General features: G+C 39.8%; 3 protein-coding genes across 3 annotated transcripts; all 3 read left to right on the top strand.

The window, feature by feature from the left end:
- The first annotated feature begins 826 nt into the window (after positions 1-826).
- LOC130134765 (EP1-like glycoprotein 1) lies at positions 827-1821 on the top strand. The gene is made up of 2 exons (XM_056302431.1): positions 827-1750; positions 1804-1821. Exons 1-2 carry the CDS (start codon positions 827-829, stop codon positions 1819-1821), a joined length of 942 nt encoding a protein of 313 aa, XP_056158406.1.
- LOC130134727 (G-type lectin S-receptor-like serine/threonine-protein kinase SD2-5) lies at positions 1768-3542 on the top strand. The gene has a single exon (XM_056302360.1). The coding sequence runs from the start codon at positions 2012-2014 to the stop codon at positions 3290-3292; it is 1281 nt and encodes a 426-aa protein (XP_056158335.1). The 5' UTR covers positions 1768-2011; the 3' UTR covers positions 3293-3542.
- Positions 3543-15341: 11799 nt separating this feature from the next.
- LOC130134766 (G-type lectin S-receptor-like serine/threonine-protein kinase SD2-5) lies at positions 15342-17595 on the top strand. Its single transcript, XM_056302432.1, has one exon. It carries the CDS (start codon positions 15433-15435, stop codon positions 17593-17595), a length of 2163 nt encoding a protein of 720 aa, XP_056158407.1. The 5' UTR covers positions 15342-15432.
- Positions 17596-17655: the final 60 nt, after the last annotated feature.

Genomic DNA, 17655 nt, shown 5'->3' on the forward strand with positions numbered 1-17655 from the left:
AAAATTGCTCTCTATCCATGAAAATTAACTCTCCATTGTTGCATTTAATCTTTCCAAATAACATCTTATCACCTCCTCAGGATTAACTTTATACGCATTTGAACTCATAAATTAACCAATGAATAATTTGTAAATAGAGCACTTACATATCTTATCAACGTTCTCAATACTCCTGCATTCAGCAAGCTTCTTTTCATTTTTATGTATTTATATTTATTTATTAGTGATCTTCTTGTATCATTCTCCGGAAGTAGTTACTTTCGTGGACCATGGTGTTGCTCATTTAGCACGGAAACGATCACAAATGAAAATTAAGGAAGGAAGAGAGATTTTTCGTGGTACGAAGCAGGAGTAGACTTATTCCAAACTTTGAAGTCTTTGAACAGGAAAGAGACCTCTTGTATATTGTTTTTGTGAAAATCTAAATTGTTTATAAAACTAATTTTTGCATAAAAACTCGTGTATATTTGTGATAAATTTACCCTGTTAGTTTCTATTAAATTGAATTAATACCACAAAAATTATCTCAAACGGAGGGTAAAATAGAATGTCAATCGAGCGTTTAACAAAATAATTTAAAATTTAACGGAAATAAAGAGGTAAATTTATCGCGATGTAGTTTGAGATTTTAGTGATCTTCATATATTTGAGATTTTGATTAAATTTTCACGGTATGAACCAGGAATAGACTTATTCCAAACTTTGAAGTCTTTCAACAGGAAGAGACCTCTCGTTTATAAAAGGCATCGTCATTCGCAGATGTCTCTAGTAATAAGAGGCACTAGTTGCCCCTCGAAACGCCTGACCTTTGCTTGCACACAACTCAATGGTCCTACCTGGTCGGATAATCCCTTCTTGTTTCCCCGCTCCTCTTCCGTGCCTCCTCCTCCTCCTCCTCCTCCTCCTACTACTTCCGCCACCAACTATCGCTGAACTCTGGAATAAACCATCATCGGTCAGTGTTCCCGCCTCATGGCCCGCCAGGAAACCTTACCACTCCTATTCAAACAAGGTCGGTATCAAGATCATGCTTTACAGGCTGAACTCAGGACCAAGTTTCTTTGTTGCCTTCATATGCTTTGATAGCAGTCGCTGCAATTTTGGCCTGTTTATTTTCCAACCGACACACGCCATGGGACATGCAAGGACAGTTTGGTCGGTTAATCGGGAATACATGAACGACACTGCCCAAATGCTACTCACCCAGGAGGGCGACTTGGTTTTACTGGGTGACGATGGAAAAAAAGTCTGGTCCACAAATACAGCTGGTAAGTCAGTCGTAGGCTTAAACTTGACTGAAGTTGGAAATCTCGTGCTCTACGACAGAAATGACGCCATCGTTTGGCAGTCTTTCGATCACCCTGCAGACGCAATTATTCCTGGACAGGTGCTACGTCCCGGCATGAAACTAACAGCGACATCAAGTGCGCCGGATGGGACAGCGCAGGTCTACACGTTCACCGCTGATCATCAGATAGGCTTTGTCGCATCTGTAAGGGCAGCCTATTCTCCCCAAATTTACTACAGAACGAGCAATGTAAGCAAAATGAAGAGCGACAATGGACAGGTTGAAGCACTTTACAAGAATGGAACCTTCGGTGAGTTTGAATTGCCCCCAACATCCTTGGCTCAGTTTATCCGTCTGGGGGAGGATGGGCATTTGAAGCATCATGTTTATGTTGAATACTACAATGATTGGAACCCGACGGATCTTCTTGAGAATCAAATTCGAAATTGCGATTATCCACTTGTATGTGGTAGATATGGCATTTGTTCATTTGACTCTGATTGCGTGTGTCCAAGCGAGACAAAGCAAATTGAAGAGAGGAATCCGTCTTCCGGCTGCAAACCCATCTCACCTATCTCTTGTGATTCACTCAATAACATTTTCAAAGTTGTTGAGAATGTCACCTTCTTTGCTTTGTGGAACGATTATATTAGCGCAAACATCTCAAACACAACTGCAGAGAGTTGCAAGGAGGAGTGTTTGAGGAAAGGGTGCTCATGCACAATGGCACTATTTCGTAACCAAACCATTTTCTCTGGTGGGGACTGCTATTTATTATCAGAGCCATTTTCCCTTATGGACGACCCTACCGGGTCCTATTCCACCTTAGCATTTATCAAAGTCAACAATAGTACAAACAGATTGATGCCATCATCAATCTTTCGAAGAACGAGAAGGGGACGAACAGTGTTAATCCTAGGGACTACTGTTGGAGCAGTTTCAATATTCTTAGTAAGCGTATTTGGGATTATTTCAAGTAAGGTGAGAAGAAAAGATGTCGAAGATGATGATCCAGACTTAACAAGGCTTCCCATAACTAAATTCCCTTATAGGGACTTGAAGTCCATGACAGGAGATTTCAACATCAAGCTCGGGGAAGGAGGATTTGGCTCGGTGTTTCTAGGAACTTTACCCAGCGGTGTTAGGATTGCAGTCAAGCGCCTTAATAGTTTTGGTCAAATAAAGAAGTCATTCTTGGCCGAGGCCGGAACCATTGGCACTATCCATCATGTCAATCTGGTAAGACTACTTGGATTGTGTGCTGAAAAATCACATAGGCTTTTAGTCTACGAGTACATGTGCAATGGTTCTCTTGATAAGTGGATCTTCCATAATGATCAAGAGTTTGACATCTGTTGGCAAGTGAGGAGAAAGATTATCCTCGACATTGCCAAAGGACTAGCCTATCTCCATGAGGAATGCCATCAAAAAATAATTCACTTAGACATCAAACCCCAAAATATACTTTTGGATGAACATTTCAATGCAAAGCTTGCTGATTTTGGGTTGTCGAAACTAATTGATAAGGACCAAAGCCATGTCATGACGACCATGCGAGGAACACCAGGTTATCTTGCTCCAGAGTGGTTAAGCTCCGTTATCACGGAAAAGGTAGACGTGTACAGTTTTGGCATTGTGATGTTAGAAGTGCTATGTGGGAGGAAAAACGTGGACCGCTCTTTGCCGAGTGATGAAGTGCATATGTTGACCCTTTTCAAGTGCAAAGCAGAACAAGAACAACTACTGGACATGGTAGATAAGTCCAATGGTGACATGCAACTACACGGCCAAGAAGCTGTCAAGATGATGAAAATCGCAGCATGGTGTTTGCAAGATGATAGTAGCAAGAGGCCCCCCATGTCGCAAGTGGCTAAATGCTTGGAGGGCGCAGCTGATATAGAAGATGGATTGACATACAGCTTCTCAGGTCCTTCCGGTCACAGCGATCATGGTGTTGATGATGCTACTCGGCTATTGCCCTCACAGTTATCAGGTCCTAGGTGAACAAAACTAGCTTTGGACATAAACTCCGATGCTTTGATGGGGTGACTTCTTTTGGCGTTTCTGCCATATAAATTTGTTGTCTAGTAGTCGTACTTATGATCCAATAATTTTAATGAAATTCCAAGTCGCTTGTCATTTTCGTTTAATTGATTGAAAGGTCCTGGTACAAACAAAGATTCCAACCATAAATCAGTTTGCTGTAGACAATGCTTGATTCCATTACTCTTTCTCGTTGCGATCCAAACACAGAATGGACATCAAGGCAACCTTTCTTTTAAGATTCCTTTTGTAAATCACCATACTGTTTCTTGATGTCATGACTACAGTGTATGATTTTTCTCATTTCCAAACAAAGGAGCAGGTTGACACACAAGGCACTGTGTCCCGTTTGAAGTGTTTCTAGGCCTCATTCATATCAAAGATAGCACAATATTAATCAGAGACGTAAACTGCAAGTTTTTCCATACCAACCCCAATAAACTAACATACTGTCGAATAAGCAAAACATTCCTCTAAAAGAAAGAAAGATCCTCTATCTCTAAATCAAGATGTGCAATGCATCTGAAACACCCAACTTCAGAGATGTACCACATTAATAATTTCAAATCCAGAAGAAAAATAGGCAAATTTGGCTAGAATGATGTATGTAAGTTTCCCAGAAGGAAGGGCTTTTCCAGAGGGAAGATGATTTTGCTCTCGGTTGGAGAGAGGAATGAAGATCATCCTGAGCTTAGAGTGGCTGAATTACAACTACGGGAACTACATCATTAGACCATTAGAAAAGAACTACGGGCAACATACAAGATGAAGATTAAAGCACAGCATGGAGCACATTGTTACTCAGGGGATCATAAGAAACCATCAGACATAGTAAAAAAATCTGAACAGTTGTTAACGAGGAGTTGTCAAGGGCTGAGATTGACTCGTGGAGTTGTTATATGAGCTTGTGCCTTCAGAGTATACGTTATGCAGACGATGACAGAAGTAACCAAGTGGAGATAACGAAACTCATTACCTTCGACAAGAAATGAGTATGTTTGGTGCAAGGCACTAGTAAAAAAGTCAGTGAAGTTTCAGTCAACGGAGCTCAGAACATAATAAGGGATCCGTCCTGCCAAGAACGGAATCGGTCTGAGTTTGGAGTTTATGGTTTAACAATCAGGGAGACACCCAATCATGCAAAAACACATTCGAACTCTTGGAGATGTTACTGTTGCTCTAGTCATAGCATGTGTATCAAAAGAGACATTTTAATCATCTTCTCAAGCAAAATATCAACAATTAAGTGAAGACATCACAGAGATGGGAAGACCTTTGAGTTAAGAAAAATGCCTTAACTTGCATCCATCTACTCTCAAGCCAAGGAGGAGGTTCCTGAATAAGCCGCGACGACGGCAAGGTTGCCGACGACACTAACACTAGAATTGATTCTTTACTTCATATTGGCTGCATCTTCTTTATCTTCAAAGCACCAGCTACACCTGAGGAAGAAAAAAAGCAGAGCATCAAAATGGCGGAGGCAAACAGAGTCACTTGGCTCTTTTGAACCAGACACAGACATAAAGTTGACAATGGCAAAAGCAAATACTACGTACTTATTCCCCCGAGCTTATATCCATCGCATTCGGACACGGCTTCTAATCCAAAAGCTATAAAATTTCGCGAGCACAAATGTGAAGTGAGCAAGCAAAGGATCATCAGAGTCGGCCGTGAACGAGGGTCGGCCGACGCCAGGAGAGGCAGCGCAGGTAATTTTGCTCCGGCGCTGGACCATGACTCGCCTCCCCAGGACTACTTCTTTGATGTTGCTCCTCCGACTCCGACTGTGCTTCCACGTGCTGTTTCGTACCGAAGGACTCCACCAGTAAGTACGCAACGATGGGATATGTCGGCTTGGGTAGCGTAGAATGTGGTGATTTTAAGCCACACGCAACAATTGTTTGATTAAATGCCTGAGAGACACTCGGAGATGAGTAAAACGAGTACGCGCTCTTACTATTCATTGTTTTTGTTTGCAAGATGATTTTAGTTAGAGGCCTTCCATGTCTGCAGTGGCTAAATGCTTGGAGGGATTGGTTAGTATAGGTAGCTCAAGTTATAGCTTCTGAGTTCCTTCCAGCCGCAGCAAGCAGACTGTGGACGAAATTACTTAGCTATCAGCCTTGCAATTGTCGGGTCCTAGGTGAAGAAAACTAGCTTCTAATATAAGCACTGATGCTTCGATGGAGAGACCCCTTTGATAGTACTCAAGTTTCTCAGTTCGTTTGGATCACACAATCACATTGTCGATCAATTTACCGAGCTAGCCTCCCAATCATCAGGTCCTGGATGAACAGAACCAGTTTCACTCATAAGCTCTGCGCATTAATTCTTTAAGAGCTCTCATTGCATTATTAAACCTTTGGTATCAAGTCTCACTGTCAGATAATGATATCGATGGGGTAAATGAGTTTCATTTCCAAACAGTGGAGCTGACATAATCTCAAAGGAAAAGAGGATGATGAACCATCGTCAAACAAGTGCTTCTGGAAGAACTACCTGAGACCTACCTGAGCTGTTCAGTTCATCAGCTACTAAAGCAGGCTGTGAAGAACCTGCAAAAATTGCAAACTAAGTGCTTCTGGAAGAACTTAATGGCCAACAATCAACACAAAAGAGTTGTGACATTTTCTCCAATTCAGTATAGAGATAAAGAGGTGATTGATTTTGCCTTTTGACCGTAGAAGAATCACTGTCGCCCCGTAGGTCATGATCATACAAAATTTTGTGATACGACAGACATTGACTCGAACGTTTTAGGTCAATATATTTTTTCATCAGGATAAAACCCAACGTTAGTGAAAAGTATGTACATCTCGAAACATGGAATTCCTGATAAGACATGACCTATAGACTATATAAACCAAGATTATCATCTGGGACAACTTTTCTTGATACACGACATCGATGTATGTAGTGAGGAGAAAGCAAGAAAGGATGAGTGAAGTCATATCGAGCCAGCAGCACCATGTCTAGTTAATCAACTATATAAAAGAAAAAGAAAAAAGAACACCATTCAAAGCCTAAAGGTTGAGAAATGGCAGCATTACATCGCGAGTCTCTAACACATCTCTCGTTACGGTTTCTTAAATCCTTTTTAAGTAATGGAAACGGTGGTCATCGGTGAACCCCCTTCTCTCAACAGAAAGTAAGTACACCGAATATCCATAACAAAAATCTATATAAAATACAATCAAGAGCTAAAACTTATTGTTCCTACAGTAAAGTTTTAGAGTTTCTGCTTAAAGATCAATCAAGTCATTCGCTTCGTTAATAAAATTGCCGGAAATCTCACGGGGCAATACCACGCAATGTCAATTGTCATGTATGGGGATGCCTTACATTCACGACAAAAGGGCACATTAAATGTTTTCAATACAATTAATTCTTTTTTTATTCTATAGACTCAATATTTGGAAGTTGAACTAGTTCATATGAAACTTGTTAAGATGGCCATGGCCCACTTACGTAAATGGAGAAATTTTATCACTCAATTGATCTTGTATTCGCTTGATTTCACAATCTTTTCCGCGAGTAATTCACCCACTGATGTTTATATAGTTAATATTGGCAAAACTTCACTTTAGTTTAGTATTCTACTTCGGCATATTTTACCCAAAACTTACAAGTTTAGCATAACGATTGAAGAAAATGCTTGGATTATATAGACTTACGAGTGTTCTTTCTAAATCTAAAATAAGCTATTCATCGATTGAGAAAACATGTTCATTACATGCAAAACAAAGTTAGTCCTTAACCTCACCGACACGTTTGGTTGACTAGCCGATGGTGAGTGTTTCAGTCCAAATCAGGATAGCCGACCATCTTTGACTATAATCAAAAAGATATTCATGGAGATGGAGCTGGTCTGAGGTAAATAGTAGAGTTGACGGAACAAAGGAGCCGGACAAGACTTACCAGTGATTTTCATTTTGCCAATGGATGAAGTTGTTGAAGGAAAATGGAAAAGAATTCTAGTTTCTTTAATTTAACTAGCATTCTCTTTTACCATACTCAGTAATGCCTATTAATGTTCATGATGCAAATAGAGTACTTATTCATTTGAACTCACAAATTTACCAATGAATAACTTGAAATACGACATCATATTTCCAACGTTCCTCTGTGTTTTTTTTTTAATCTGCGCGCATCACGTGTGCCTAAGCAGCTTAGTTTGTACAGAGAAAACATATTGGAAGTGGAATCAATCAAACCAGAGCGGTTTCTGCAATTTCTATCAGTATGGTTACTGCAATAGACCCAAAAAGAGGTCCTCTAAAATGTGTTACTGTGCCTGCGTGGTCTGCGACCGTATCCCAAAGCTCCATGTTTCCTACCGTCATTTTCTCTATATAAGAATTGGATTAGATTGCGCGGCAGCTATACAGGCACTTGATAAGAAGGGGCTCATCATATTCCCTATTGGGGGAATAGTCAATACTCCAGTAGTGCGAACTTAACAAAAAGCAATCTGCAGCAGCTTCCTTGAATGAACCCTTTCATATTCCGTGGACCAAAGTGTTTGTTATTGACTCGTGAACTGTAAGAATTGACGTCAAAGGAGGGGAAAAAACAAAATGACAAAAAAAAGAAAAGACAAAAAAGATGTAGAAAGGAGTGGAAGACTTGCTTAGTCTTGGTCAATAAAGGAGGGGACAGCAAAAATGACAGGAGAAGAAGAGAAGAAAGAGAGAGATAAGTCTTATACTCATTTCTATTTTTTTTCTTTTTGCTTTTTCCCCTCCTTTGATGTCAATTCTTATGTTCCACCCTCCTTAAAAATAAATTTTGTTCTCAAAATTTACGAAATTTGAACTTATTTCAACTTTTAAATAAATGTTGGTATTTGCATCTTGCTTGCTTTCTCAAGCTCCCAAGTAGCCTCTCTCTCCGTGTGATTTTGCCATTGGATTATGGAATAGTTTGCCGTCGCAATACCTAATCCTTCTTATCAACTATGTGAATAGGCAGCTCTTCGTAAGTCAAATTCTCCTTTTAAGGTGTAAAATGAACCATCTCAATTGAAGATAAGGATTAAGAGAGATTCTCGAGGTCTGAGGCAGGAATAGGCTAAAGTCCAGACGTCAAAGTCTTTCTACAGGAAAGACACCTCTTATTTGCACGAGGCGTATCACCCTCGGATGTCTCGTAAAGAGGCATTCCTTCTTCTGGTTGCCACCTGACCTTACCTGCACACAACTCAATGGTCTTTACCTGGCCGGATAATCCCTTCCTGTTTCGCCGCTCATTTTCCTCGCCGCCGCCTCCTCCTCCTGGTACTTTCGCCACTAACTATCGCCAAATTCTGGAATGGACCTTCATCGGTCAGTGTTCCCGCCTCATGGACCGCCAGTGAACCTTACGACTTCAATCTAGCCAATGCTGGTGTCAAGGCCGTGCTTTACAGGCTAAACTCGGGACCAAGTTTCTTATATATGGCTTCATATGCTATGAAGAAAACTGGTTTCTAATGTCGTCCTCCGACTAATGTTGGCCATAAATTGCTAACGTAGCGGTCCGGTCAGTGTTGGCCGTCCTACGTGGCATGGCCAGCGCTGACGTGGACGATTTTTATAATTTTTTTTACAATTTTCTGATTTTTTTTCCTTTTTCCAATTTCTTTTCTTTATTTTCTTTCCTTTCTCTTTTTTCTTTTTCCCCTGTTTCCCTCCGCTAATCGCCAGAAGGAGGCAGCATGGCCGGCGGCCTCTTCTAGCCATTACCGAAGCCCGACGAATGGCGGAGGAAAATAGGGGAAAAAGAGAAAGGAAAGAAAAAAATAGAAAAAAAATTATAGAAAAAACGTCCCCATCAGTGCTGACACCATGCCACGTAGGACGATTAGTGTTGACTGAATTGCCATGTCAGCAATCGGCTAAAATTAATCTGGAGGACTATATTGTTAAATTGTTATTAGATTTAGGACTAAATTGACATAACTAAAAAGTTTAGAATTGAATTTGTCGCCGTGCAATAAATTTATGGCTTTTTGAACAATTTTCCCTGTTAACCAGTCAATCGTGATGTTAAACCGCACAATTTGCAGTGTCACGGGAATAGGTACAGGAGCGCGTTGTAGGTTTTAGTAACCGTGGTCGGCAATAGAAATTCGTGCAATCTGAAGTATGAATAAAGAAAGAAGGTTTGAAGATTGGCTTTTGTTCTCATTATTTCCAGAAGGTCGACTTCGTCAACAAAATTGCTGCAAATCTAACGGAAAGTGAGCTAGTTCACGTTAAATTTGCATTAGCACATGTCAAAATGGCCACGACCCAATTACATGAACGGGGAAGTTTCGTCACTCAATTCGTCTCGTATTTGCTTGATCTCACAATCATTTCGGCGATTGTTTTCGCACGTTGATGCTTATATAATTAATATCGGTGCATGTTCGATTTGGTCTAGGATATCATATTCGTGGGACCCAGCGATTTATGTGCGACCTGTGGCCCACGCCTCTTGACGGGATTCCAGTATTATACATGAATATATGATCCCACTACTTCCACTTTCGTCGTAAAAGCTAGAAAGAGCCAATTAGCCTCATCCAGCTTTTTCGTTTATTAGATAAATACAAAACATGGGTTGGTCTTAACCTACCGCACGTTTGGTGGATTAGAAGAATGTGTTTTTGTCAACTTTTGGTGAAGAAAAGTGATCATGGAGATAGTGGTGGACTAAGGTAGAGGAGGTGTCGATTGAATGAAGGAGCCTATTAATGCTTGCTAATGATCTTTATTTTGCTAGCACATGATGTTGTCGGAGGAAAACGGAAACGAAGTCTAGTTTTTTTTGTTTATTTTATTTTAACCAGCATTATGTGAGTTGCAAATACTTTATGCCACGTTCAATGTATGTTCAACTTCACTATGTACATTCTTCAGGATTGGACTTCAAATTAAGGATAGAGTACTTAATTATGCATTTGAACTCATAATTTTACCAATGAATGATTTGAAAATAGAGTACTTGCATATCTTTCTAAGAGTGTGTTTGATTCAACATTTTCAAGTGGCTTTCGATGTCGAAAGCCCATTGAGAAAATGCTGAGGCGTTTGGCAAGCATTTCCAATTAGCTTTCAGCCGAAAGCCAACATTAGGAATGCTGAAACCAATTTTTTTCTTCCTAAATTATCCTCACTAATTCTTCAATATTTTAATTTTGCCCATCATGACTGTTCATCTTCTTTGGGCTGAGAGCGGCCGGCCATAGCCACCCGAGGCCAGATTGGGATGGCAAAGCGCCGGCGAGGTCGCTTGACCCCGGCGACGGTCGCCTGGGTTGCGCAATGGGCTATGGCCGTTGGCGAGCCAAATCTGGCGCCGGCGCCGGCCGTAGCCCATCACTGGCTCTCATGAATGGTAAGCTTTTTGTTTTAATAAAAAAAATCCCAAAGCTTTTTGCAAAATAAGATTTGCCAAACACTACTTCCCAAGGGGCTTTGAGTTAAAAATATTTGCATTCCCCCAAAGCTCCTTGGGAATGCTGAATGAAGGGTAAGCTTTTTGTTTTAATAAAAAAAAATCCCAAAGCTCTTTGCAAAATAAGATTTGCCAAACACTACTTGGCTCAAAGTAGCTTCATAAAAGATTTTTTACCAAACGCAATTTGCATTTCTCCAAGGAGCTTCGAGTTAAAGGTATTTGCATTCCCCCAAAGCTCCTTGGGAATGCTGACCAAACACATCCTTAAGTCTTCATTTTTAAGAAATAAATCAAGAAAAAAGAGTTCATAATTTTGAATACACTTAATTTTTCTTGTATCATGTATCTTCAATATTTGAAAATTGAACTAGTTCGAATTAGATATGCATAATAAGCACTTGTTAACCTGGGAATGAATGGATTACATGAACGAAGAAGTTTTATCACCCAATTCATTTTGTATTTGCTTGATTTTACAATCTTTTCGGCGATTGTTTTCTCTCATTGATGTTCATATAATTACTATTGGTGTGCGTTCGATTTGGTATATGATTCTACTTTCAACATCTTTTACCCAAAAGTCTTGAGATTCGTACAATGAGGAAAGAAAGTGCTTTCATGAGTGTACCAGACATACGGTACAAATATGATCTTTCCGTTTCATATTTGGGCATTATGTTTGGGTCTAGACTCATGATTTACTTCGTTTATGGTATTTCATTGACTTAAAGTTATCCGTGTAAAGCAAGCTTTTTTGACTTCAAGAAAACATTATCATTACGAACAAAAGAAGTTAGTCTTATCCTATCTGCACGTTTAGTTGATTAGAAGATGGCTGTGTTTTTTGTCCAAATTAGGATCACCGACCACCTCTAACTTTTGTAAAAAAAAATAGTCATCGTGGAGATAGAGCTGGTCTAGAGTTAATAGAGGAATCGATGGAATAATGGAGCCGAATAATAAAAGGCTTCCAACGATTTTTATTTTGCTAACAGATGATGTTGTTGAAGGAAAATGGAAAAGAATTCTGGCTTTTTTAATTGATAAAAAGCAACAAAAAACCCTAAACTATATTGACACATTTATCTTAAACTTTTTTTATATCACTAAAAACTTAAAATTTGTACCTGAATGACACACCTAATCTCCGTTAGGTTCTGTTAAAAATTGCCGTTAACAGTCTGATGTGGATCAGAAAAATTAAAATAAAAACTAAAAAGGAGGAAAAAATTCGAAATTATTGTTCATTGTCTCGCTCAGCCAAAGCTTCTCTGCACTTGTCCATTGTTGCCCACTCCCGCCTGGACCTCTCCAACGACCTTCGTTGGCCCTTGCTTGACCCCCGCCAAATCTGGCCATGGCGGCCGCTAGCTTCGAGGTCGGATTAGGCTTCGAAGCTTGGAGGGTTTAGTTAGTGTAGATAGCTCAAGTTATAACGTCCGGTCACAGCAGGCAGATTGTTGACGAAATTACCCAGCTACTAGCCTTGCAATTATCAGGTCCTAGGTCAAGAAACTCGGTTTCCAATATAAGCTCTAACGCTTCTTTGGAGAGATCCCTTTGATAGTGCTGAGCTTCTCAATTTAGATCACATCGATCACCTCGCAATCATCAGATCCTGGGTGAACATAACTTGGTTCGCTTATAAGCTCCTACACATTAATTTAAGAAAACCAATTTTAATTAATGAAAAACATAGCATAACAGGTAATGTTGATCAATTAAATGGACCGACTCGTCAAGACAGGACGGTCTTGCTATTGTTCTTTATGAAGAAAATTAGGGATTAAAATAAATATAATCGCTCATCTTATCTTTGTTGGTATAGCAAAATTAGAAATTTCAGAAGACATTATGAATTTTCTGTATCAAGATTTAAGCCGTTTAGATTAGGAGAAATATTTCTATATAGATGTCAAATTTCGTCGGCCAATTAATAGAAGATGAACACCATATAATTTAAGCAAATCACACTTTATCTTATAACACGCATTTTGGAACATCATGAGAGCAGACACGAGTTGCGCATGTTTTAGCCTGACCGAGGTCCGCAATGGAAATAATGCAAATCTGACGAAGTATGAATAAAGGAAGAAAGAAGCTTTGAAGATTAGCGTTTGTTCTCATTGCTTTCAAGAAGGTTCGACTGCGTCAATAAAGTTGCTGCAAATCCCACGTGGTAGTAACCCCACCACCACGTACGTCGATTGTCAAGCATGGAAAATGCCTCCAACTTTTTTGACATTGCGGAACGTGGAATTTTTGTTAACTGATTTAACCCTTCGTTTCATTAAGAAATAAATCAAGAAAATTTTCATAATTTTGAAAACAATTACTTTTTATTGAATCATGTATACTTGATATTTGGAAATTGAACTAGTTTGTATTAAATGTGCATAAGCACTTATTAACATGGCCATGACCCATTTACATAGAGGAGAAGTTTTATCACTCAATTTGTCTCGTATTTCTTAGTGTCACAATCTTTTCGGCGATTGTGTTCACACAATGATGCTGTATGATTCATATTGGTGCGTGTTCAATTTGATTTAGGATTTTGCTATCAACGTGTTTTAACCAAAAGTTGTGAGATTAGTATAACGATAAAAGAAAGTGCATGTATGTATGGAAGAGACACATGGCACAAATTTAATGTTCTCATTTTATATTTGGGCTAGCCGTTTGATTTGGGCACATGATTTACTTTGTTAATGGTATTCAGTAGACTTAGAGTTGATGTAGTAAAGGAGCCAAAGACGACTTGCCTTGATTGTTTTTTTTTTTTTTGCTGACATTAAAAAGAATTCTATTTTTTTTTAATTTAACTAGCATATTCTTTTATCACACTCAGTATTGCCTATTAACGTTGCTAATGCAAATGACTTTGGTGAAAGATAATATTATCTATTGATTTTTTTTTTATTTTAGGATTACAAGAAACAGTTAATACTATTGGCGCACACTCGATTTGATTTATGATTCTACTTCGGCACATTTTACCCAAAAGTCGTGAGTTTAGTATAACAAGGAAAGAAAGTGCTTGCATATGTGAAACAAACACCGGCACGACTTAATTAGATGTCACGCTTTGTTGACCAATTGATAAAAGATGAAAACCATATGAATTATCCAATCACACGGTGATGTTGTGACCCACGAGGGCGTCGACTCACGATGTAGCCTTTCCGGGGTCCGCAATAGGAATCGTGCAATCTGAAGGTTTGAAGATTAGCTTCTGTTCTCATTACTCTTAAGAGGGTTGCCTTCGTCAATAAAGTTGCTGGGATTCTCACGTGGTAGGACCGCACAATGTCTTTTGTCATGTATGGGATGCACTTGCTTTTTCGTTAATTGATTTAACCCTTCGTTTATTAAGAAGAAATTAAGAAAATTTCGTAATTTTGAATACACTTATTTTTTCTTGTATCGTGCATACTCAATATTGGAAATTGGACCAGTTCATACTAAATATGCATAAACGTTTGATAACACAGCCATGAACTAATTACATAAATGGAGAAATTCTACCACTCAATTCGTCTAGTATTTGTTGATCTCATAATCTTTTCGGGAACTGTGTTCACAAATTGATGCTTACATAATTAATATCGGTCTGTGTTCGATTTGGTTTTGGATTCTGCTTTCAACATGTTATACCCGAAAGTCGTGAGGTTAGTATAATGAAAAAAGAAAGTGTAACAGACACACGGCACGAAATTTAATGTTCTCATTTCATATTTGGGCTAGCCGTATGGTTTGGACTCGTGATTTACTTTATCAATGGTATTCAGTAGACTTAGAGCTGATGCAATAAAGGAGCCGAATAAGACTAGCATTGATCTTTATTTTGCTAACACATTAAAAAGAATTATAATTTTTTTAATTGAACTAGCATTTTCTTTTATCATTGCCTATTAACGATGACAATGCAAATGATTTTGGTGAAAGACAATATTATCGATTGATTATTTTTTTTTATTTAAGGAGTACAAGAAATAGTTAATACTTACTTTTGCATAATTTCAAAAATCAGCTTAGTCCCGCTACCCACAATTTTCTTTCTTCCATATTTTTTCCTCAAATCCAACAAAAAATCGCTCTCTATCCATGGAAATTTAACTCTCCGTTGTTACATTTAAACTTTCCAAATAACATCTTGTTAGTTATTACCTCCTCGATTTTTCACGGTACGAAGCAGGAGTAGACTTATTCCAAACTCTGAAGTCTTTCATCAAGAAAGAGACCTCTTGTTTATAAAAGGCATCATCATTCGCACATCTCTCTAGTAATAGAGGGCATTCCTCCTCCTCCTCCTCCTCCTAGTTGCCCACTCGAAACACCTGACCTGACTTGCACACAACTCAATGGTCCTACCTGGTCGGATAATCCCTTCTTGTTTCCCCGCTCCTTTTCCCAGCCTCCTCCTCCTCCTCCTCCTACTACTAGTACTTCCGCCACTAACTATCGCTGAATTCTGGAATAAACCATCATCGGTCAGTGTTGCCGCCGCTTGGAACGCCAGTAAACCTTACGACTTCAATTCAGCCTATTACAGTGACCGTTTCAAGGTCGTGCTTTCCAGGCTAAACTCAGGACCGAGTTTCTTTTTTGGCTTCGCATGCTTTGATGGCAGTCTCTGCCAATTTGGCCTGTTTATTTTCCAACCGACCCGAGACATGAAAATCATTTATCCATTCTTAGTTTGGTTCGTCAGTCGAGAATTCATGAACGACACTGCGCAACTGCGACTCACCCAGGAGGGCAATTTAGTTTTACTGGGTGACCATGGAAAAAAAATGTGGTCCACAAATACCGCTGGCAAGTCAGTCGTAGGCCTAAACTTGACTGAAGTTGGAAATCTCGTGCTCTACGACAGAAATGACGCCATCGTTTGGCAGTCTTTCGATCACCCTGCAAACGTAATTCTTCCTGGACAGGAGCTACGTCCCGGCATGAAGCTAACAGCGACATCAAGTGCGCCGGATGGGACAGCGCGGGTCTACACGTTCACCACTGATGATCAGATAGGCTTTGTCGCATCTGTAAGGGCAGCCTATTCTCCCCAAATTTACTACAGAACGAGCAATGTAAGCGAAATGAAGAGCGACAATGGACAGGTTGGAGCACTTTACAAGAATAGAACCTTCGGTGAATTTGAATTGCCCCTAACATCCTCGGCTCAGTTCATCTATCTGGGGTCTGATGGGCATCTAATGCTTTATGCTTATGACGAGTACTTCAATAAATGGAATGCGGTGGATCTTCTTGATTATCGAATTTCAGATTGTGATTATCCACTGGTGTGCGGTAGTTATGGCATTTGTTCAGATGGTCCTCATTGTCAGTGTCCAAGCCTGACAAAGCAAATTGAAGAGAGGAATCCTTCTTCCGGCTGCAAACCCAGCTCACCTATCTCTTGTGATTCACTCAATAACACTTTCAAAGCTGTTGAGAATGTCACCTTCTTTGCTTTGTGGGACGATTACATTAGCGTGGACATCTCAAACACAACTGCAGAGAGTTGCAAGGAAGCGTGTTTGAGGAAGGGGTGCTCGTGCACAATGGCACTATTTAATCAAACCAATTCCTCTGTTGGAGACTGCTATTTATTATCAGATTCATTTTCCCTCATAGACACGTACGGGGAGTATTCCACCTTAGCATTTATCAAAGTCAACAATAGTTCAAACCCACTGATGCCATTATCAATGTTTCCAAGAAAGAGAAGGGGACGAACAGTGTTAATCCTAGGGACTACTGTTGGAGCAGTTTTGATGTTCTTAGTAAGTGTACTTGGGATTTATATTTCAAGTAAGGTGAGAAGAGACCGTGTCGATGATGATGATTCAGACTTACCAAGGCTCCAGATAACTAGATTCCTTTATGAGGACTTGAAGGCCATGACAGGAGATTTCAACATCAAGCTTGGGGAGGGAGGATTTGGCTCAGTGTTTCTAGGAACTTTACCCAGCGGCATTAGGATTGCAGTCAAGCGACTTGAAGGTTTTGGTCAATTAAAGAAGTCATTCTTAGCCGAGGCTGGAACCATTGGCACTATCCATCATGTCAATCTGGTAAGACTACTTGGATTTTGTGCTGAAAAATCACGTAGGCTCTTAGTCTACGAGTACATGTGCAATGGTTCTCTTGATAAGTGGATCTTCCATGATGATCAAGAGTTTGACATCTGTTGGCAAGTGAGGAGAAAGATTATCCTTGACATTGCCAAAGGACTAGCCTATCTCCATGAGGAATGCCATCAAAAAATAATTCACTTAGACATCAAACCCCAAAATATACTTTTAGATGAGCATTTCAATGCGAAGCTTGCTGATTTTGGGCTGTCGAAGCTAATTGATAAGGACCAAAGCCATGTCATGACAACCATGCGAGGAACACCAGGTTATCTTGCTCCAGAGTGGTTAAGCTCTATTATCACGGAAAAAGTAGACGTGTACAGTTTTGGCATTGTGATCTTAGAAGTCCTATGTGGGAGGAAAAATGTGGACCGCTCTTTGCCGAGTGACGAAGTGCATATGTTGACCCTTTTCAAGTGCAAAGCAGAACAAGAACAACTACTGGACATGGTTGATAAGTCTAGTGGTGACATGCAACTACACGGCCAAGAAGCTGTCAAGATGATGAAAATGGCAGCATGGTGTTTGCAAGATGATTGTAGCAAGAGGCCTGCCATGTCGCAAGTGGTTAAATGCTTGGAGAGCTCAGTTGATATAGAAGATGGCTTGAGATACAGCTTCTCAGTTCCTTCTAGTCACAGCGATGATATTGTTGATGATGCTACTCAGCTATTACCCTCACAATTATCAGGTCCTAGGTGAACAAGACTAGCTTCGGATATGAACTCCGATGCTTAAGTGGGGTGGCTTCTTTCGGCGTTT

Source organism: Syzygium oleosum, unplaced genomic scaffold, assembly GCF_021117445.2.
Source record: "Syzygium oleosum isolate NSW1041296 unplaced genomic scaffold, Sole_v2.1 Sole_v2.23, whole genome shotgun sequence".
Taxonomy (NCBI): domain Eukaryota; kingdom Viridiplantae; phylum Streptophyta; class Magnoliopsida; order Myrtales; family Myrtaceae; genus Syzygium; species Syzygium oleosum.

Coding starts and splice junctions, on each gene's coding strand:
- LOC130134765 (XM_056302431.1), top strand. CDS start 827: ATGGTCCTACCTGGTCGGATAATCCCTTCTTGTTTCCCCGCTCCTCTT.
- LOC130134727 (XM_056302360.1), top strand. CDS start 2,012: ATGGCACTATTTCGTAACCAAACCATTTTCTCTGGTGGGGACTGCTAT.
- LOC130134766 (XM_056302432.1), top strand. CDS start 15,433: ATGAAAATCATTTATCCATTCTTAGTTTGGTTCGTCAGTCGAGAATTC.